General features: G+C 42.7%; 1 protein-coding gene and 1 pseudogene across 4 annotated transcripts in view; one reads left to right on the top strand and one right to left on the bottom strand.

Moving 5' to 3' along the window:
* PRKAR1B (protein kinase cAMP-dependent type I regulatory subunit beta) overlaps nucleotides 1–23468 on the top strand; it is a 286647-nt gene that overhangs the window by 53531 nt on the left and 209648 nt on the right. For 3 of the 4 annotated variants that reach the window (XM_056535923.1, XM_056535921.1, XM_056535924.1), the window contains exon 3: nucleotides 14440–14610. In XM_056535923.1, the coding sequence (XP_056391898.1) occupies nucleotides 14440–14610 (171 nt within the window). Of the gene's footprint in view, nucleotides 1–4403; nucleotides 4602–14439; nucleotides 14611–23468 lie in introns of those variants that run through there. The other variant, XM_056535925.1, reaches the window with a different exon arrangement.
* Nucleotides 13461–13561, bottom strand: LOC130290147 (U6 spliceosomal RNA; annotated as a pseudogene).

The following is a 23468-nucleotide window of genomic DNA, read 5'->3' as shown; positions in this document are numbered from 1 at the left end:
ATGCGGGCTGGGTCCGACTGGGGTACCGGAGCGCCAGGTTTTTCCATCCCCTAGCCGGAGGCGGCCCCCGTATAGACAAAACGTGGTGTGAATCCAGTCTAACTCTGCTGGACATATGAAAGCTTCTGATGTTAAATGTTAATTCTAAAGGGAACCTGTTGTGAAAATACTATTTCATTTGCCAGCATCATGTTCTAAAGCAATAGACGGTGAGCAGACCGATATACACAGTAGTAGTAGTAGTAGTTATTTGGCGCAGGATTCAATAGAACTTGTACATTCCTTATTTAAATTCCTGCTCTTTTTATGGGTAAGTGGAGAGTCTCACTCAATGACTGACATCCTTCCTCCTATGAGGCTGTATAAAAATAAAGCTGTCAATCACTGTGTAGGCCCGCCCACCGGACTCCTTTTTAAAAAAATGAGCAGATATAAATAAAAAAATTACAAATTCAGTGGAATATATTTATGAATCTGCGCAGCTCATGGAACATAACATAGTTTTTGCAAATCAGACCACAATATGACAGGTGTCACGCCGAGCGCTCCGGGTCCCGCCGCTTCCCTGGAGCGCTCACGGCGTGCCCGTGTATGCAGCGCTCCGGTCGGCACCGCTGACCGCGAGCGCTGCTCCCATGTCTCCGGTGGGGACGCCATCCGAGGTACGGCATGTGCCCGCTCTCGGATCGCACCCCGTGTCTCTCACCTTCCCCGTCCTCCTGTTCAGTCCCGGCGCACGGCCCCACTCTCTAGTGCACACGCGCGCCGTGTCTCTCAGATTTAAAGGGCCAGTGCACCATTAATTGGTGCCTGGCCCAATTAGTCCCAAGCACTTTCTACACTATATAAACCCACTTCCCCTTCCTGTCCTTGCCGGATCTTGTTGCCTAGTGCCCTGTGAAAGCGTTTCTGTGTGTTCCATTGCCAGTGTACCCAGACCCTTGCCGTTGCCCCTGACTACGAACCGTTGCTGCCTGCCCAGACCTTCTGCTATGTCCGACCTTGCTCTTGCCTTGTCCTTGTGTACCGCGCCTGTCTCAGCCGTCAGTGAGGTTGAGTCGCTATCGGGTGGAACGACCTGGGGGCATTGCGGCGGGCTCTGGTGAAAACCCTGGTACGGCCCACGCCATCACCTCACTGACACAGAGGATCCACCACCGGTGTCCTCCCTGCATACCAGTCCGGATCCTGACAACAGGTTCCTAATAAGTTTTTTTAAACAAACTGATCAGGAACCTGTCATATATGCTATTATACTTTTATTCTAGAAAACTAAGTAATGGCATCTACAAATCTATTCAATATTTTGTTCTTTTTTTGTTAAAGAGCCAATATCCATTTTAGCCTATTTTCACTGGAAAAAACAATATTGCTCAATTTACTAGATAGACTAGTTTGCTAACACACAGCACTTCAGGTGGGTTCCCCTTATGGAGATACAGCTATGTATGGATTCTTACAAGAAATGCCACATGGGAAAATTATTCATATTAATTCTCCACCTGAAGGATGAAAACCGTCTGTCTAGTCTAAGGCCAATGATAGGTAGCTACCTTGTAAGTCATAGTGGTACTTCTGACAGGACCAACCTTCCCCATAGAGTCCCACCAGGTTGGGTTTTCCCCTAATTCCAGCAACCCTTGCTACTTTATGTTCAATTATCTATTCCTTCTTTCTTTAGAGCTCTGCAAGTTTGTGTCTCCCCTAGCCCCTTAAGGACATGCGCCATAAATGTATGGTGCTGAATAGCGCCGTACTTTTACGGCGTGGCGTGGCTGTGACGCGAGCGCAGGAGCTGCGCTCGCTTCATTCCCGGTGGGTCCCGGTGGCTGTCAGCAGCTGATCGCGCTGATGCCTGCCATTACCCCTTTAGATGCCGTGATCAATACAGATCACAGCATTTGTGGCAATGCGGAATTTTAAATGGCTGATCTAATCGCCAGCGGCACTGCCACGGGGTTCAGATCAGCCAAGCCACCTGCTCCCGTCCGTCTCCCGGGGTCTTCTGCATTGATCTGCCTTCCAGGAGAACAGAGCAAAAGATCGCTGGTAATACTGATCAGTGCTATGCCCTATGCATAGCACTGAACAGTATTAACAATCTAATGACCATAAAAGTGTAAAATAAATGTAAAAAAAAGTTCAAAAAAAGTTTAAAAAATTTTAATAATCCCCTACCCCAATAAAGTTTTAAATCACCCCTTTTCCTCATATTAATATACAAAAGCGTAAAAAAAAGATAATTAATAAACATATTTGGTATCATCGCGTGCGTAAGTGTCCGATCTATAAAGATATAATGTTAATAATCCCCTATGGCGAACGGCTTAAACGTAAAAAAAATTTTGTCACATCAAACTGCTAAAAAATGTAATAAAAAGCGATCAAAAAGTCACATATGCAAAAACGTGGTACTAAAACAAACAACAGATCATGGCACAAAAAATTAGCCCTCACACATCCCTGAATACGGAAAAATTATAAAGTTAGAGGTGGTCAAAATAAGGCAATTTTAAACGTACTGATTTTGTAAAAAAAAAAAGTTTGAGATTTTTTTTAAAAGCAGTACAATAATAGAAATGTATGTAACCATGGAAAAACATGTATACCGTAACGTATACCGCGAAAACAAAACCCCCCCAAATTTGCTAAATTATGATTTTCATTTCAATTTCATTTCACAAATTTTTTTGGGGGGGTTTTACCATATATTTTAGTGTAAAATGAGTGATGTCATTTCAAAGTGCAACTGATAACGCAAAAAACAAGCCATCATATGGGTTTGTGAATGGAAATATAAAAGAGTTATGGATTTTAGAAGACGAAAATAAAATTGGCTATGGCCTTAAGGTCAAAATGGCCTGTGTCCTTAAGGGGCTAGGGTCTGTTTACATGGGCGGTTCTGCAGCAGATTTTACTACCCTTGAATTGACTTTAATGGGTCCATGGCCACAATTGCAGATTTTTCGCTGAAACATTGAAGTTAATGGTAGCAAAGTCCACTTCAGATTTTCCACAGCAAATACGCTGCTGAAAATCTGCATCAGACCCCTAGGGCTCGTTCACACGAACGGATTTCTTTTTAAACTCATAGCGCTACCCGCAGCAGATTTTTTCCAGCGGAATCTCCACTGTTGAAAATACGCCACAGAGCCTATTGACTTCAATAGGGTCTGCAGCCGATTTTCAACAGCAGCGATTCCGTCGGTGAAATTCTGCTGCAGGTAGCGCATGGAGACTCTGCCCCTTTTCAAACTCGCAGCAGGAGATCCGCTGCGAATTTGAAAAGAATTCCACTCATGTGAAGGAGCCCTTATGGTTATTTACACACACCAGATCAGCAATTACCAATTTTATACAGCAGCCAAGAGTTGCCTTGCAAAGTTGCGGATCAGCGGATCCTTTGTGTGTAAATACACCCTCAGGGTATCTTCACACGCGTGGATTTTTTAGCGGGTTTTCCGTTGCGTATTTGAAAGAGGGCGGGCTCTTCTCGGCTGTCCGCAGCAGAGTTTCCGTGGCGGAATGTACACTGCGGAAAATCCGCCGCAAGTCCCATTGAAATCAGTAGGGACCGGCGGATTTTCCGCAGCGTAAATTCCGCCGCGGAAAATCTTCTGCAGACAGCTGTGAAGAGCCCGCCCACTTTCAAATACGCAGCGGAAAACCTGCTAAAAAATTTGCGCGTGTGAACGTACCCTTAGGGTATGAGCAAACTTAGAAAATTCAGCGAGGAAAAGTTCTTGTTGCATTGACAGACAGGACTTCTCTGGTGGATTGAACCACCAGAATCTAATTCCTCGCCTGAAGTTCCGCCACCAAACTTCCAATATGTGAACTGAGCAGTGGCATTCCCAATGGAAGGGGGCTGCAAGGCGGAATCTGGGCAGATACTTCGTATTGTGAATTGGACTTTACACTCCTTGCCTTACACTTCATGCCAAATGCCCCCCTCAACGGGCCTCCTTGGCAATATTTGGGGCCTTGTATAAAACCCAGCCAATTACATGAGATCCTCTAGCAGCCGGGTGTCCCCAAGGTGATTGAAAAGTGTTCCGATTTTATCTTAGAGAATATTAGGAAGTTTGAGTCCTGCACGAATCCTTTCAACTCCTGTCTTTTTGTTAAAAAGAAAAAACGAGTCTTTGATAAGTGGTATCGCTTGTCTACAACCCCCCCTCCTGCCACCCCGAAGATGACACGGCGTACACCCCAGGTGGAAATGGACAGGATTTGGAGCTATTTAGAATGATCTGAGCAATTAAGAGAGCGCGACTCAGAACTAGCTGGTTGTCATGGTAACATAAGAATAGTGAGCTGTTTACTGTAGAAATATTCCGCAATAGGGTCTGCACACCACAGAACGCCTGATAGCAGATGTCTGGAGAGCTCCTCGCACACACGGACTTATTTTCTCCGTAACTCGACTATTGCTGCGGGGCTTATGGGACGCCAGGATGTCTTGTAAAGATACCAGACCTGGATATTACCAGCATGGCCAGGCAATCCATGGGTGGAAGTTTTACCCGGGCAAAAGCTGCCAATGATGCCAATGCTCTTTATTCAGGGTGCTTAGACTCAAGCATTCGCTGGATCACATGGTAACCTCCGCTATTACCTCCGTTGTCTTACTCTTATTACAGCACATCAGATTTGTCGCCGGACAGTAATGCTGTTTGTCCTGTAATGTTTAGTTGTGTCTGGTAAAGGGATTCTGGGGTCTGCAGTGGTATATACCAAAAGGCAGAACTACTTGGAAGTTTCTAAAAGAGTAGGATCTTTTATTTGCAAGCACTTTACATATGTTGTTTAGTTGCTTTTTATGAATTTAAGTTATTTGGATATATGTGACTTATTTGATTGTGACTCTTTTTATTGTTATATACACTGCTCAAAAATATAAAGGGAACAGTAAGATAACACATCCTAGATCTGAATGAATGAACTAATCGTATGAAATACTTTCATCTTTACATAGTTGAATGTGCTGACAACAAAATCACACAAAAATTATCAATGGAAATTAAATTTATCAACCCATGGAGGTCTGGATATGGAGTCACACCCAAAATCAAAGTGGAAAACCGCACTACAGGCGGATCCAACTTTGATGTAATGTTCTTAAAACAAGTCACAATGAGGCTCAGTAGTGTGTGTGGCCTCCACGTGCCCGTATGACCTCCCTACAATACCTGGTCATACTCCTGATGAGGTGGCGGATGGTCTCCTGAGAGATGTCCTTCCAGATCTGGACTAATGCATCCGCCAACTCCTGGACAGTCTGTGGTGCAACGTGGCGTTGGTGGATGGAGCGAGACATGATGTCCCAGATGTGCTCAATCGGATTCCGGTCTGGGGAGTGGACACATGCACATTTGTGGCCAGCTGGAGGTCATTTTGCAGGGCTCTTGCAGTGTTCCTCCTTGCACAATGGCGGAGGTAGTGGTCCTGCTGCTGGGTTGCTGTCCTCCTACGGCCTCTTCCACGTCTCCTAATGAACTGGCCTGTCTCCTGGTAGCGCCTCAATGCTCTGGACACTACACTGACAGACACAGCAAACCTTCTTGCCACAGCTCGCATTGATGTGCCATTCTGTATGAGCTGCACTACCTGAGCCACTTGTGTGGCTTGTAGACTCCGTCTCATGCTACCACTAGAGTGAAAGCACCGCCAGCATTCAAAAGTGACCAAAACATCAGCCAGGAAGCATAGGAACTTAGAAGTGGTCTTTGGTCACACCTGCAGAACTACTCCTTTATTGGGGGTGTCTTGCTAATTGCCTATACTTTCCACCTGTTGTCTGTTCCATTTGCACAACAACAGGTGAAATTGATTGTCAGTGTTGCTTCCTGAGTGGACAGTGGGATTTCACAGAAGTGTCATTGACTTGGAGTTACATTGTGTTGTTTTTTTGAGCAGTGTAGTTTTCCAACATACCTTCTCTATCAATTCCTTGTCGTTTTCAAGACTTCTCCTTAATGTCATTGAGTAGGAAACTTCATTGTTTGCTTCCAGTGGGTAGAATCTGTTCTGGTCACATGATGATCACAGGATATATTAAAGGGGTACTCCAGTGGAAAACCTTTTTTTTTTTTTTTTTTTTTTTTTTATAAATCAGCCGATGCCAGAAAGTTAAACAGATTTGTAAATTACTTCTATTTAAACATCTTATTCCTTTCAGTACTTATCAGCTGCTGTATTCTCCACAGGAAGTTCTTTTCTTTTTTAATTTATTTTCTGTCTGACCACAGTGCTCTTTGCTGACACCTCTGTCCATGTCAGGAACTGTCCAGTGCAGGATAGGTTTGCTATGGGGATTTGCTCTTACTCTAGACCAGTGTTTCCAACCAGGGTGCCTCCAGCTGTTGCAAAACTACAACTCCAAGCAAGAGTTGTACTTTAGCAACAGCTGGAGGCACTGTGGTTGGGAAACACTGCTCTAGACGGTTCCTGACATGGACAGAGGTGTTAGCAGAGAGCGCTGTGGTCTGATAAGTACTGGAAGGATTAAGATATTTAAAAAGAAGTAATTTACAAATCTGTTTAACTTTCTGGCACCAGTTGATTTAAAAAAAAAAAAAAAAGTTTTCCACCGGAGTACCCCTTAAAAGGGAACCAATCATCAGATTTTACCCTATATAACGCTTGGCAAAGCATTATATAGGATAAAATCTTTATTTTCACCATTCCCGGGGGATGCTCCTGCCCCCAGGGATGGTGAAGATATGAAGTTATAAACTAGTCACCGCCGCCGCCGTAAGTAGTCACCTGAGCGGGGAGCTCTTCTTACCAACTCCCGTTCTTCGGCCCGGAGCGACGCCCCCTCCGCTTGATTGATGGGCCGTCCCCCGGGGATGGTGAGGACAACAATTTTACCCTATATAACGCTTTGCCAAGCATTATATAGGATAAAATCTGATGATTGGTTCCCTTTAAGGATATCAGAGCATTGACCCATAACGTGTCCAGATCCCAGACAGATTTGTATCCACTAGAACAGTGTTTCCCAACCAGTGTGCTGCAAAACTACAACTCTCAGCATGCCTGGACAGCCAACAGCACAGAGGATTCCCGCTCATTTAATCTTTTGCATTGTTGTGTTTATTGTGTTCTCTTTAGTTACGTGTGAGCTACGGTGCAGTTATCTTCGGCCACTGTGTAAGGCTGCATTCACACCACGTTTTTGTTATACAGTTCCCGTATACGGTTTCAAGTTAAAAACCGTACTGAACCATATAGAAAACCGTATGCATTGACTTAACATCGTAAACCGCATGTCAAACGGATGGTTTAGTCCATTTTGGGTCCACTTTTTTACCCGTACTCAAAACCGTAGACTACCACGTTTTTGGTCCGGGTGAAAAACCATATTAAACCGTGTACGTTTTTTTTAACATGGAAGGCAATGGGAACCGTACAGAATTGTATGTGCGTACGGTTCCATCCGGTTTTCCCCATACGGTTTTTTACTTTGCACAGTTTTTTTTCTTGGAATTTCAATCAAACAAGTGAAACTTTATTCATAATGGAGTGAAAAGTTAAAAACTTACAAGTTTTTCTTAAAAAAAAGGGATGCAACCGGTCATAATTTTTCAAACCGTATACGGGTTGAAATTTTTACACGTTTTTATACAGTTTAGTCCGGTTTTGAGGAATCAGTTTTTCATCAAAAACCTGATACGGGAACTGTATTTCAAAAACGTGGTGTGAATGCTCCCTTAGCTGGTTACACTAATCCAGAGCCCACATTATTAGTTAACCCTGTGCCCTCCGCTTGCTCTTGTATACTAGTAATATAAATAAAAAAAATGTATCTCTAAACTGGAGTACTTCTAGGATGTACGGATCCACCTTTATAAACCACTTCAGAGAGCCACAAAATAAAGCAGCTCTTGATGTGGCAGACTCTTGCTCTGGACACATGCTTTACATGGCTTCCCAAAAAAGTATTTCAGCATTTATGAAGATCATGGAGGTGGCTAAATCTGGTTCACTTGAACCCACAGAAGTCTGTGGGCTTTAATTTGAGGCGGAATTCCGCAAGCGGAAATTCTGCCGTGTGAATTGGTAAACTGCAGATTAGGGGCAGGTGGGAAAGTCTATAATAACCTTGTTCTTAAAGGGGTAGTCCAGTCCTGAAAAACTTATCCCCTATCCTAAGGATAGGAGATAAGTTTCAGATCGCGGGGGGGTCCGACCGCCGTGGCCCCCAGGGATCTCCTGTATGGGGCCCCGGCAGCCCGCGGGAAGGGGGTGTGTTGACCACGGCTGGCACGCCCCCTCAATACAGCGCTATGGCAGAGCCGGAGATTGCCGAAGGCAGCGTTCCGGCTCGGCCATAGAGTTGTATTGAGGGGGCGTGTCTTCATGCAGTGGTCAACACGCCCCCTTTCCACAGGCTGCCAGGGCCCCATACAGGAGATCGCGGGTGGCCCCAGCAGTCGGACCCCCCGCGATCTGAAACTTATCCCCTTTCCTTAGGATAGGGGATACGTTTTTCTGCACTGGACTACTCCTTTAAGGCAAAATAGTGTGTATACCCTGTGAGCGACCACAGGTGACAGACTGGTGCATGTCCAATGAAAAATGTATATCTTTACACCAGTAAGACCTTTTTAGTGTTGGAAGGGCTTTCTAGGGTTTGAACAGAGAAAGTTGCATGGGGTTGCCCTTTGTAGGACAAGCACTCCATAGAATGGGGCACAGTGTAGTGGTGAACTATGGAAAGCTAATCCTACTCCATCAAACATTAAAGGGGTATTCAGGTCAAAAATTATTATTTTTTTCCATATCAACTGGCTCCAGAAAGTTAAATAGATTAGTAAATTACTACTATTAAAATGTTTTAATCCTACCAGTACTTATCAGCTGCTGAAGTTGAGTTGTTCTTTTCTGTCTGACCACAGTGCTCTCTGCTGACACCTCTGTCTGTCTCAGGAACTGTCCAGAGTAGGAGCAAATCCCCACGGGAAACCTCTCCTGCTCTGGACATTCCCTGAGACAGACAGAGGTGTCAGCAGAGAGCACTGTGGTCAGACAGAAAAGAACAACTCAACTTCAGCAGCTGATAAGTACTGGAAGGATTAAGATTTTTTAATAGAAGTCATTTACAAATCTGTTTAACTTTCTGGAGCCAGTTGATATGAATAAAAAAAAAAAAAAAGGTTTTTTAACTGGAATAACCCTTTAACAGAGCCAAGAGGTGGACAGCCATTACCAGAGGACAAGACATACATCTATATGACCGTGTGGGTCCGAAGAATCATCACATTCTCAAGTAACCAGGTTTAACCACTTCCATGATCTTCCTGATTCCCTGAATACTTTGTCTGGTTGTCTGTCTTTTTTTTTTTTTTTTACATTTGACTGGTTGTCTTTTTCTTTTTTTTTTTACATTTACTCATGTTTTGCTTATATAACACTGTTATTAAAATGATCTATTTTAAGGTATAATTAAAAGTTATATTTTAGGTACCCATTTATTCAGTGGTTTAGTTTGTCTAGTGCTTTCCTACTTTGACTCTATCTTCAGGATTTTTGATGTTACAGCGATGCATCAGTCTCAGGCTGTTCTCATCTACAAGGTTCAGTCGGTCCTACCTGCCGGATGATCTATGATCCTTATAGCACCAGAGGGGTCCCACAGGTAGAATGGATTACACCTGACTTCTCTGCTTGACCACACTGGGCCGGCAGCTGGATTTTGTGTTTCAGAAATATGCTTTGATTGCGGTTTTTAATATCATTTCATACCTGGTTTCATTTTTCGCCTTTTCTCTCATTTTTGTAGTCACGTTGGGTATCAATTTTTTAATAACTGTGGGCAAATCTGAAGAAAGTCTTTCAACGTTGTATCACATCTATGAGCAGAAATTGCTTTGACATTTACCCAGGAAATATGAGTGCGTAATCATATTACTCTGATCTGGACCGACTCACTTGAGCCGCCCAGATAAATGCTCTATCCAGCGTTTAGAGACAATGCGGTCTGCCTCTCCTTAGAATCGTGCCATACCCTTATACCCGGGGTATTCTAGGGTGAAAAGAAGTCATGCTTCATTATTTGGTGTGCATGCTGGAAATCATTTGTCATCTCCTCCTAAATTAGAGAAAAATTACCAATAAATATTGGGTTGGGGTCACACTCAGGCTGGAGGTTCTCTTAGTAGCATGTGTCTCAGATTCTAAAATACAGGACCAATTAGCACAAAGATGGAGGATACCAAGACGGAAACCCAACAAGATCCCATTAAAGGGGTACTCCGGTGAAAACCTTTTTTCTTTTAAATCAACTGGTGGCAGAAAGTTAAACATATTTGTAAATTACTTCTATAAAAAAAATCTTAATCCTTCCTGTACTTATTAGCTGCTGAATACTACAGAGGAAATTCTTTTCTTTTTGGAATGCTCTCATCACGAGCACAGTTCTCTCTGCTGACGTTATTATAATAATAATAACGCTTTATTTATTGTTGTCCTTAGTGGGATTTGAACCCAAGTCCGCAGCACTGCAAGGCAGCAGTGCTAACCACTGAGCCACCATGCTGCCTTTAGCATACATCTGCTATGCATGGTTGCTAAAATGGACAGAGATGTCAGTAGAGAGCACTGTGCTCGTGATGTCATCAGTGTTCCAAAAAGAAAGGAATTTCCTCTGTAGCATTCAGCAGCTAATAAATAAGTACTGGAAGGATTAAGATTTTTTAATAGAAGTAATTTACAAATATGTTTAACTTTCTGCCACCAGTTGATTTAATAGAAAAAAGGTTTTCACCCGAGTACCCCTTTAAAGACAGAGGGGTCTATTGGGCAAAGTCGGTATCTGGTAGGTAAGGAATCTAATGCAATATAGTACAAAGGCACAGAATCCGGCACTGCTGATTTGAGTCATGAAACATTAAAGAGGTACTCCAGTGGAAAACTTTTTTTTTATTTTTTTAATCAACTGGTGCCAGAAAGTTAAGCAGATTTGTAAATTACTTCTATTAAAAAATCTTAATCCTTCCAGTACTTATTAGCTGCTGCATACTACTGAGGAAATTCTTTTCTTTTTGGAACACAGTGCTCTCTGCTGACATCACGAGCACAGTGTTCTCTGCTGACATCTCTGTCCATTTTAGGAACTGTCCAGAGCAGCATATTTTTGCTATGGGGATTTTCTCCTACCCTGGACAGTTCTTAAAATGGGCAGAGATGTCAGCAGAGAGCACTGTGCTCGTGATTCAGCAGAGAGCTTTGTGTTCCAAAAAGAAAAGAATTTCCTTTGTAGTATTCAGCAGCTAATAAGTCCTGGAAGGATTAAGATTTTTTTTAATAGAAGTAATTTACAAATCTGTTTAACTTTCTGTCACCAGTTCATAAAAAAAAAAAAAAAAAGTATCCACCTGAGTACCCCTTTAAGCAAGCATAGGTGCTCAGTCTTGCTGACAGTAAAGAGACTACCGATATGCCATATGAGAAGAATAGTAGACGGCACTCACCAGGATAGTAGCTTCATATATCCTTTATTGTGCAGATATAGGTGCGGTGTCAGGCAGGTATACCAGCAGGAACGCCTCGGCGTTCCTGCTCGTATACCTGCCTGACCCCGCACCTATGTCTGCACAATGAAGGATATATGAAGCTACTATCCTGGTGAGTGCCGTCTACTATTCTTCTCATATGGCATATTAGGAATCTAATGCTGCCAATGTTTTTGTTGTTTTCCCAAGACAGAGCAGAAAAATGGAAACAAGGAAGCAGGTGTGAACAGAGCCTAAAGGCCCTTTTACACAGACCAGTTAGGCACCTCGGAATTTCCGTGCAGAATTCCGCTTGGAATTCTGCACGGAATTTCCGCTGCAGCAGAGATTCTGCTGCACTGTGCACATGGTGGAATTTCAGTGCCAGATTTTTCCAGCATGGAAATTCCGAATTCCATGTCCACACAAAGAACAAACCTGTTCATTCTCTCTGCGGACTCCGCACAGAATGCAAAGTGGTTTCCGGAATGTCCGCACAGAGGGTTTCCGTGCGGACACTCCGAGATGTGAATATAGCCTTATCGGGTCAATGAGCGTTCCTAGGAAAGCTTGTTCCAGGAATCGGCTTGTGTAAAAGGGCTTTGTTCCTCAACTGATTGGATCTTTTGTGTGGCCTATAAAATCATTGTCGTCGGCCCCACGTTGCTCTGTGTAAACCGGTCATGTGTGGCCAATAATGATCATTTTGATCACAATTTCTGTATCATTTGTGTGGCCCGGCCACGTGACTGATCAGGCCTTGTGAAGCCTCTGTAAACAGATGCCGATCATTAGGATCAACGCTCTTTCACTGCTGGAAGTGGGCCTGTGTAAAGTGGACATTAAAGGGGTACTCCGGTGGAAAACTTTTTTTTTTTTCTAAATCAACTGGTGCCACAAAGTTAAACAGACTTGTAAATTACTTCTCTTAAAAATCTTAATCCTTCCAGTACTTATTAGCTGCTGAATACTACAGAGGAAATTATTTTCTTTTTGGAACACAGTGCTCTCTGCTGACATCTCTGTCCATTTTAGGAACTGTCCAGAGCAGCATATGTCTGCTATGGGGATTTTCTCCTAACCTGGACAGTTCTTAAAATGGACATAGGTGTCAGCAGAGAGCACTGTGCTCGTGATGTCAGCAGAGAGCTCTGTGTTCCAAAACAAAAATAATTTTCTCTGTAGTATTCAGCAGCTAATAAGTACTGGAAGGATTAAGATTTTTTAATAGAAGTAATTTACAAATCTGTTTAACTTTTTGGCACCAGTTGAAAAAAAAATGGGGGTACTCCACTATTCAGCATTTGGAACAAACTGTTCCGAACGCTGGAGCCGATGCCAGGAGCTTGTGATGTCATAGCCCCCTCATGATGTCACACCCCACCCCACCCCCTCAGTGCAAGTCTATGGGAGGGGGCATGACAGCGGAGTACCACTTTAAGCCAGGTTTACTGTGTCAGTTCTCGCAGATTCCATTGAAAATGCCAGATAAACTAGAGCAGCATGTAGCTTCGGACACCATCATGGAAACCTGGCCAACCCCATAAACGAAAAACATTTCATTAGTTGGATGACATTGGTACCTGTCCTGCAGCAGATTTGGTGTTCTCCTGTGATGCACAGAAAGAAAGAAAAAGCCGGCGCTGACACCACTTCAGCCTTCCTACACACCTGCACAGTCCATGATAGTGTAAGGAACTACAGATCCTGCTAAGCCACGGTGCTCCACCATTCAGAGTATAGACAGTTCAATGAAATATGCAGCAGAAGAAGTCAGGTGGCACTCACGGTATAGTTGGCAGAATCTTCTTTATTCGGTTCGGTGCATAAAACAAACAGCGGGCGCTGGACATGCAGTGCGTTCAGATAGTACATGTCCAGCGCCCCCCTGTTTGTTTTATGCACCGTACCGAATAAAAAATTTTTATATTCCTTTTTTTTTTTTGTATTTTTTTTTTTTTATATATGGAACTCACATTTTCGGGTCACCCTTGCTCAGGAGCCATGCTAATCTTCTCTGTATCGTTCCAATTTTAGTAAAGGTGTATGACCACCTACAATTGGCTTTACAGTGGGCATTTGCCCTTCAGGAGTCTAGGAAAGATGGGTAACTAAACTTCTAGGAGCTATAATGGTGGCCCTATTACTTGCCACCCAAGTTTCCCAAAACAGCTTTATGGACTTAAAAATAAATATATAAATAAATAACTAGAAGGAAAAAAAAAAACTCAAGATATATTTATAGAGAATTTTGAGCTGGCAATACTGTAAAACTTTCTAAACTTTTTAAAAACTTTCGTGATAATTTTTTTTTAAATTGTGCTGTTTTAGATCAATATTAGATATATACAATAAATGAGATAAATTAGAAAAATTACATCTATTATTGATTGCATTGTTTTATATAAATTATTGTGAAAGCATTGTGTTATTTGTCCACTAGAGGCGCTGTGGGATTGTAGTATTTGTGAGATTTGTCACCATCTTCTTCACTGTGCTCCATATTTGGGCTATATAATAGAAATATGACATAGTCTAAGGCCCCCTATTCACATATACTATCTCTGTCACTCTGATATACTTTGTGTATGTATGTATGTATATATATATATATATATATATATATATATATATATATAATATATGTATACTTACATATATATATATATCTATATATATATACATTTGTAATGTGATGTACTCATATCTCTAATGACATATTTTGATTATTTAGCAACATGCATGTACGGCAAAGATACTTGAACCCCCAATGGTTTTACTGGACTGAGATCCTGAGATCACCAGGGGGGTCTAGGGGTGTTTTTGTACACTCTTCAGTATTTACGTTTCCTAGCATATTCTTGTATATACTGACATATATCCACTATATAGGTACAATGGGATGTACATTTACAGCGCTGTCATTCTGTATTTACAGGAAGAATGCAAACAGATTTTGGCTCAGCAGAAGTCAAACTCCCAGTCAGACTCACATGATGACGAAATCTCTCCACCGCCTCCGAACCCCGTGGTCAAAGCCCGGCGCAGAAGAGGAGGAGTCAGCGCTGAAGTGTACACAGAAGAAGATGCCGTGTCTTATGTTAGAAAGGTAATGGATTTAGAAAGATGGTTCTGGAGTAATATAAGGATTAACCTAAAGGGTGAATATCATAGACCACGTAGCGGCACATGGATCACAGATTGGTTCTGCATGTACACAGAATTGGCACATGGATCACAGATTGGTTCTGCGTGTACACAGAATTGGCACATGGATCACAGATTGGTTCTGCGTGTACACAGAATTGGCACATGGATCACAGATTGGTTCTGCGTGTACACAGAATTGGCACATGGATCACAGACTGGTTCTGCATGTACACAGAATTGGCACATGGATCACAGACTGGTTCTGCATGTACACAGAATTGGCACATGGATCACAGACTGGTTCTGCATGTACACAGAATTGGCACATGGATCACAGACTGGTTCTGCATGTACACAGAATTGTCGTGTGCTCAAGGTTTTTTTTGTTTCTGTTTAACGTATATGTTTTTGTCTTTTTAATGACAAACGTATATGTTAATGGATGTAAAAAAATTGGTGCTGTGTTTGTCATCCGTTTTAAAAAGAAAACGGAAAAAATAAACAACTGTGAAATATAATTTTTTTTTTTGTACACAAGAGCGCAGTTGACTGCGTTTTTGCATACAGCTAAATTTATTGGACTGTAACGAAGACAAAAACACGGTGAGCAGGCATTCTTAGTAATTTATTCTGATTATTGGTTAGATATTTGCCCGACAGAAAATAGACATGTATCAGACTCTTCCAGGTGGAACTATTTGTCTTTAGTGACATACATGTAGTAGTTGTCATAATTACTCCATTGCCTTCTTTACCTGTAGGGCAGTGTTTCCCAACCAGGATGCCTCCGGCTGTTGCAAAACTACAACTGCCAGCAAGCCCGGACAGCCGATGGCTGTCCGGGCCTGCTGTGAGTTGTAGTTTTGCAACAGCTGGAGCCACCCTGGTTGGGAAACACTGCTATAGACGGTTTGCTGAATACTGCTGTCTCTTATGTCATATTTTCAAGACCTTTGCTTGAAGTCATTGAATGACCATGCTCACATAGGTGTAGGGCTTGATACAGGTATGATATGGTTTGTCAGATCCATAATAATAACTGAGACACACGGGGGAGATGAGGGGACATTAATATTTGACACACAGGGAGGAGATGAGGGGACATTAATATTTGACACACAGGGAGAGATGAGGGGACATTAATATTTGACACACAGGGAGAGATGAGGGGACAGTAATAACAAATACGGGGAGATAAGGAGACAGTAATTACTGTGATGTACAGGGGAGATGAGGAGACAGTAAAACCTGTGACACAAACAGATGAGCGGAGGTATAAGAAAAAAGCTGCGGAGGCGCTCCCAAGGAAGTAACCTGAAGTCGTGGGTATTGATGAAGAATAAATAATTTATTTACAGCATAGGAAAATAATAAATAAAGCAAGACGCGTTTCGGGAGTCACAGCTCCCTTTCTCAATTGCAGGTAGTTGCTGTAACTACAGCTCCCAGCATGCCCGGACAGCCAACGGCTGTCCGGGCATGCTGGGAGCTGTAGTTTTGCAAGATCTTGAGGGCCACAGTTTGGATATCACTGCTCTTAAGGGAATGCCAAGACTGGAATGACTAAATCACCAATATGAAGTCTGGTGGACTGAATGCTGATCAGCGGTATCCCCTGTATCCCATTTCCATTGACCCCCATCCTATGCACAGTCGCTCTCCATCATGCTTAATAGGAAATGAGCCGATGTTGAGTCTGTATTTTTGGCTGCTATCACCAAGGGAGTAAGTGCCCAGTTTCCATTGCAGGTGCCCATTGAAATGATTAGGTCTGATTTCAGCAGAAGATGACTAATACCCACCAGCTAGTACGGTAACTGAACGACTAAAATCTTTGACAGACAACCAGGAATTATCCTGTCACAAATATTTCTGACATAGTAATAGGATATGCCACATATTTTTCGGTCAGTGGCTTTCCCAGCAGTTGAATCCTCACCATTCAACTTCTGGGGATGACTGGGTAGGGTTTACGTAAAGATGTACGTCTGTGTATGAAGTGCATTAAAGGGGTACTCCGGTGGAAAACTTTTTTTTTTTTTTTTTTATCAACTGGTGCCAGAAAGTTAAACACATTTATAAATTAACAAAAAGAAAAAGAAAAATAGCCAGCACAACTACCTAAAACACGGGTGCACACTGCTGTGGCAAATACAGAGTATACAAAAAAAGGAGATTGCAGCAGCACACTTGGTCAAAAAATGGAGGCTCCTAGCGCACTTTTTGATCAAAACGTGTCCCCACGCGGAGGTGGCCTCATTTCGGATGGGACCCTAACACACATTCTGAGCCTAACACTCATAACACTCACCTCTTGCTGGGCAAATAGCCTCTGACTGGGTGACATGCTGGATCCATTATCAATTTAAATTAAAATACCTCCTGTTAAAAGGGGGGAGGGGTGCACGGCTACAGAAGGTGCAATTCCCCCTAAGTTGCAAAAAAAGAAAAAGAAAAAGAAAAATAGCCAGCACAACTACCTAAAACACGGGTGCACGCTGCTGTGGCAAATACAGAGTATACTCCATACAGTAGTAGGCCCCCTCTGTTCCTCCATATATTTATAGGCCCCCTCTATGCCTCCATATAGTAGTAGGCCCCCTCTGTTCCTCCATATATTTATAGGCCCCCTCTACGCCTCCATACAGTAGTAGGCCCCATCTGTTCCTCCAGATATTTTTAGGACCCCTCTACGCCTCCATACAGTAGTAGGCCCCCTCTGTTCCTCCAGATATTTTTAGGACCCCTCTATGCCTCCATACAGTAATAGGCCCCCTCTGTTCCTCCAGATATTTTTAGGACCCCTCTATGCCTCCATACAGTAGTAGGCCCCCTCTGTTCCCCCCATATATTTATAGGCCCCCTCTATGCCTCCATAAAGTTGTAGGCCCCCTCTCTTCTTCCATATAGTTGTGTGTCCCTATACCGCCTCCATATAGTCATATACTGCTTTGGTGCTCTACTGCTCCTCTGCTTCGCAGACCTACTTCTGTGGCCCATAGCAGTAGGTCCACAGTCCACAGGTGATGCCCGCACCGTCCTCTGCTGTCCTTCTTCTCCGTAAGTACCACCAGTCACTGCCCACTTCCTCTCTGTTTTTGAAGCAGTGACCAGTGGCTGTAGCAACCATTAGAGGAAATCTGTCACCAGTGTCACCTGCACTAACCTGTCGGTACAGACAGGTAGTGCAGGTGACACTGATGACAACGGTACATACCTTGTATCGTTCTGTGCAGTCATTCTTTGGTTATCTTCTCCGGTATCTTCCGCTCCGGGCCCGGCTTGGAGCATGGGCGGAGCTTAGTGACGTCACTGCTGCTGTTCTCTGCTGAGTTCCACTGCTAGAGAACAGCAGCAGTGACGTCACCGCCCAAGCTCCAAGCCGGGCCCGGAGCGGAAGATACCGGAGAAGATTACCAAAGAATGACTGCACAGAACGATACAAGGTATGTACCGTTGTCATCAGTGTCACCTGCACTACCTGTCTGTACCGACAGATTAGTGCAGGTGACAATGGTGACATATTTCCTTTAAAGATTTTTTTCAGCATACCCCCAGGGGAGCTGCTAGGTACCCCTGGGGGTATAGGTATCTCATATTGGGAACTGGTGCAAGAGGATGAAAGGAGCAGGTTCTGAGGAAGAATATAGAAGGGGGAGAGGAAGGGATAGGGACAGATTACAGTTGTCTTTCTCAAGCAGTGTGCCTTCAGCTGTTGCAAAATTACAACTCCCAGCATGCCTGGACAGCCTTTGGCTGTCCAGGCATGCTGGGAGTTGTAGTTTTGCAACAGCTGGAGGCGCACTAGTTGGAAAACAGTAGATTCGAAAAACTTGCCTAAAATTATACGGTTTTAGGGCCCACTGAGGGTGGTGGGTATGAACATGGCCACTGCATTCAGAATAGATTGAAGAGGGAAGAGCTCGGAGAAGTGAAGACCGATTAGTAAAGAGTTACATTAGTCAATGCAACAAGAAGGCTCCTTTCACTGTATGGAACGGAATCCGCTTGCAGCAGCCTCCCATTGATTTCATTGGGATTCTACTGCCTAGGTAATGTCCACATGGTGGAATTTCGATTATTCTGCTGAAATTCCGCTCAAAAAAGCAGACTGCGGATTTTTCAGTTTTGCAGAATTTAAGCGGAATCCCAGCAGAATTTCTCTGCTTTCAAAACACAGATTCCTTTCGAATTCAGAGTCCCATTAACTTAATTGCGGCTCTGAACAGATTTCCGCGAAATTTTAAGACATGTCTTATAATTATACGGAATCCGGAATGCGGACTTTCCGTCGTTGAAATTCTGCAGTGTGAAAGAGACAGTGGAATCCCCATTGAAGATAATGGGCAGTGAATTCCGCAGCAAAATGGCCTTAGCGGAACATTACACAAGGAATTGGATTCTGCGTGAAAAAATGAACATGTTCAATCTCCAGGCGGAATCTGCATGGAAAAGCCCATTATTAATGGTACTTTGAATTTCGGGCCTTATTTAGAAGGCAAATTCTGTGCAGAATAAGCACCGATTCTGGGTGGCGCAGATCCACTGAGGAAATTCAGTCAAGAAGGCCATATTCACATGATGGAATTTCTCAGCGGAATCCGGCAGAAAAATTGTGCTTGGAAATTCCGTTGCAGCAGAGTCCCATTGTTTTCATTTGGATTCTGCTGCATTGTGCACACAGATGTTGCCGCCGCAGAAATTCTGAGTCTAACACAACCCAAAACAGCATGTGTTTGTCCTAGGATTTACACTAGTACCATACATACACCGAAGTGGAAATGTCAGGGTAAGGCTGGATTCACACTGCATTTCTGTTACAGTACATTTCATTTTGCTATATTCAAAAAAAAGTCAAATTACGCTATCAGTGTTTCCCAACCAGAGTGCATCCAGCTGTTGCAAAACTTCAACTCCCAGCATGCTTGGACTGACGAAGGCTGTCCGGGCATGCTGGGAGTTGTAGTTTTGCAACAGCTGGAGGCACATTGTTTGGGGACCATTGCACTAGAAGCAAACAAAAGGCTGTCTGTGCTTGCTGGGAGTTGAAGCTTTGCTACAGCTGGATGCATACTGGTTGGTAGGCACTGCTGTAGCAAACAAGTTTCCCATTGAATGACAGCAAGCAGAGATCTTGAAAACCTTGGGGGAATGTATGTTAGAACTATTCATGAAATGAAATTTTTTTATTTGCTTAAACCAGAATACCTCTTTAGGATACGTTCACACGTACGCAGATTTGATGCGCAGGATTTTCTGCTGCAGATTTCAATGTAAACTAGATGAGCACAGCTTCTAATCTGCAGCTACAAATCCTGCGCATCAAATCTGCGCAGGATCCTGTAAGTTTGAACGTGCCCTTAGGGTCTATTCACACATACAGTATCATGCTCATATTTGATTTGCAGGATTTGAAGCCGCAGATTTTATGCTGCAGATTTCAATGTAAACTAAGTCACTGGATACAGCTTCAAATCTGCAGCTTCAATACTTTACTTGTGAATACACCCATAAGATGTCCAACAATTCTGGATTTATTAAAAGGGTTCTCTGCTTGCACTATACTGTACAAGTGGAAGAGTCACTTCCTAATCGACTTATGTCTCTGAAAATGTTGCATTGCGCCATCCTCCCACTTGACGTCATGTGATGGTGAGGAACCCTGGTTGGGAAACACTGGTGCAGGAGGACGGTGTGACCTCTGACACAGTTCAAAAGAATAATAAAAGGCTCCATACAAGAGGTACTTAGATACATGTACGTCATGGGTCAGGTGAGCGGACATGACACGGGCCCATGGGTCGGGTCGTTGCCATAACTGGGAAGCAGCGGACATCTGCTGTTAATGACGGACATCGTAGATTGCTTCGATGTCAGTCATTTAACTGATTAAATACTGTGATCTATACAGATCACGGCATTTAAACATTAAAGGGGTACTCCACTGGAAAAAAAAAATGTTATCAACTGGTGCCAGAAAGTTAAACACATTTGTTATTTACTTCTCACTGTATTAATTGTGGCAGGGAACAGAACGAAGCCACCTAGTGGCTGTTTTTCTATTACATTTTAAACATATTTATGTTGATAATTTTAAAAGCAAGTAAATGGCAAAGTGTCTGCTAATTACACAAGGAACACTATAGTAAAAGTTTTATTTGGTGACAGGTTCTCTTTAAGCAATCACAGAGCCAATGAAGACCCCCGGCTTCCCTAGCAACCCATAGCCCCTATGGCTATGGGACCACTAGACACCAGGAAATAGTTACATTTAAAGGGATACTCCATTGGAAAAAAAAAAAATTTTAATCAACTGGTGTCAGAAAGTTAAACAGATTTGTAATTTACTACTATTTAAAAATCGTAATCCTTCCAGTACTTGTCGGCTGCTGCATTCTCCACAGGAAGTTCTTTTCTTTTTGAATTTCTTTTCTGTCTGACCACAGTGCTCTCTGCTGACATCTCTGTCCATGTCAGGGACAGGATAGGTTGCTATGGGGATTTGCTTCTACTCTGGACAATTCCTAAAATGGACAAAGGTGTTAGCAGAGAGCACTGTGGTCAGACAGAAAAGAAATGTAAAAATAAAAGCATACAGCAGCTGATAAGTACTGGAAGGATTACGATTTTTAAATAGTAGTAAATTACAAATCTGTTTAACTTTCTGACACCAGTTGCTAAAAATTTTTTTTCCAATGGAGTGCCCCTTTAAATGCCATTATTCCCTGGTGTCTAGTGGTCCCATAGCCATAGGGGCTATGGGTTGCTAGGGAAGCCCGAGGTCTTCATTGGCTCTGTGATTGCTTAAAGAGAACCTGTCACCAAATAAAACTTTTACTATAGTGTTCCTTGTGTAATTAGCAGACACTTTGCCATTTACTTGCTTTTAAAATTATCAACATAAATATGTTTAAAATGTAATAGAAAAACAGCCACTAGGTGGCTTCGTTCTGTTCCCTGCCACAATTAATACAGTGAGTTTGGTGTCCTCACGGCCCGGCAGGAGTCCAGACTCAGGAAGTGCTTCTTTGCACAGAGCCTCACTGACAGCTGCACAGAGCCTCACTGACAGCTGCACAGAGCCTCCCTGAAACATGCATAGAGCCTCATTGAAACATGCACAGAGCTTGAGGCATTCTATTCATCACAGCACTGCAAAGATGTGAGGGTGGAAGTGGTCTCCCAGCAGGCTTCAGTGATGTCATGCCTGCTTGGAAACGCCCACTTTCTCCTGCTGGGAGATTGCACTTTGTGAGCAAGATACACAGCTTTTTAAAGTTCAGACATTTTTTTTGAGGGTGGGAGGAGTGTTAGGAGTAGTTAGGGAACAAAGCCTGAGTTAGTTTAGAAAAGTTTATATGGCGACAGGTACTTTTTAACCCCTTACCGACATCTGATGTAAATGTACGTCATGATGCGGTGGGACTTCCCGCACCATTAATATCTACAATATGAACATGAGCGCGAGCACCGGAACGGTGCTCACGTCATGTACGGAAGGTCCCGGCTGCTATCAGCAGGCAGGGAACTGCTGGTAATGGCAGACATCAGCGATCAGGCTGATGTCTGCCATTAACCCCTCAGATGTCATGATCAATACAGATCACGGCAGTGCGTTGCTTAAAATGGATGATCGGATCGCCTGCAGCGCTACCGTGGGGATCCGATCATCCATAATGGCGGCCAGAGGTCCCCTCACCTGCCTCCGTCCATCTCCTGGGGTCTTCGGCTCTGATCTGAGATCGAGCAGACCAGAGCAGAAGATCGCCGATAACACTGATCAGTGCTATGCCTATGCATAGCACTGAACAGTATTAGCAATCAAATGATTGCTATAGATAGTCCCCTATGGGGACATAAAAAGTCTAAAAAAGTAAGTAAAAAATGTCCTAAAAAATTTCAAAAATCCCTTCCCCCAATAAAAATATAAATCCCCTAAATTGGTACGTGCCTAAATGTCCAAACTATCAAAATTTAATCTTAATTTTACCGTATGGTAATGGCGTAAACTTAAAAACAAAAAAAAGTCCAAAATTGCTTCTTTTTTGTCACATTTTCTTCCCAAAAAAAAAACTAATAAAAATGATTAAAAAAATATATAAACAAAAGTACCGATAAAGACTACAGATCATGGCACAAAAAGTGAGCCCTTATACTGCCCCGTATACCAAAAAATGACAAAGTTATAGGTGGGCAAAATAGGGCAATTTCAAGCATACTCATTTTGTTAAAGTAGTATGAGATTTTTTTTTAAGCGGCACAATTATAGAAATTATATAACATGGGTATTGACCCACAGAATAAAGAAAACATTCATCATTTTTACATTAAAGTGTACAGCATGAAATCAAAACCTTCCAAAATTTGCTAAATTGCGGTTTTCTTTTTAATTTCCCCACATAAATAATATATTTTTTTTTGGTTGCTCCGTATATTTTATGGTAAAAAAAGTGATGTTATTACAAAGTAAAATTTTTCACGCAAAAAACAAGCCATAATATGGGTCTGTGGATGAAAATATAAAAAAGTTGGACATTTTTTTTTTAACTCAACTGGTGACAGAATGTTAAACAGATTTGAAGATGACTTCTATTAAAAAATCTTTACCCTTCCAGTACTTTTTAGCAGCTGTATGCTACAGAGGAAATTCTTTTCTTTTTGAATTTCTCTTGGTCTTGTCCACAGTGCTCTCTCACAGTGTCCACAAGTGATCAAACAGCCAGAACTACACAAATGTGGTACCATTAAGGGAGCGTTCCCACCTAGGTATTTTGCTGCGTATTTGCTTCGTATTTTATTTCCCATTGAAGTCAGTGG

This window comes from Hyla sarda, chromosome 8, assembly GCF_029499605.1.
Source record: "Hyla sarda isolate aHylSar1 chromosome 8, aHylSar1.hap1, whole genome shotgun sequence".
Lineage (NCBI taxonomy): Eukaryota > Metazoa > Chordata > Amphibia > Anura > Hylidae > Hyla > Hyla sarda.
This window is presented reverse-complemented; position numbering and strand designations above follow the sequence as displayed.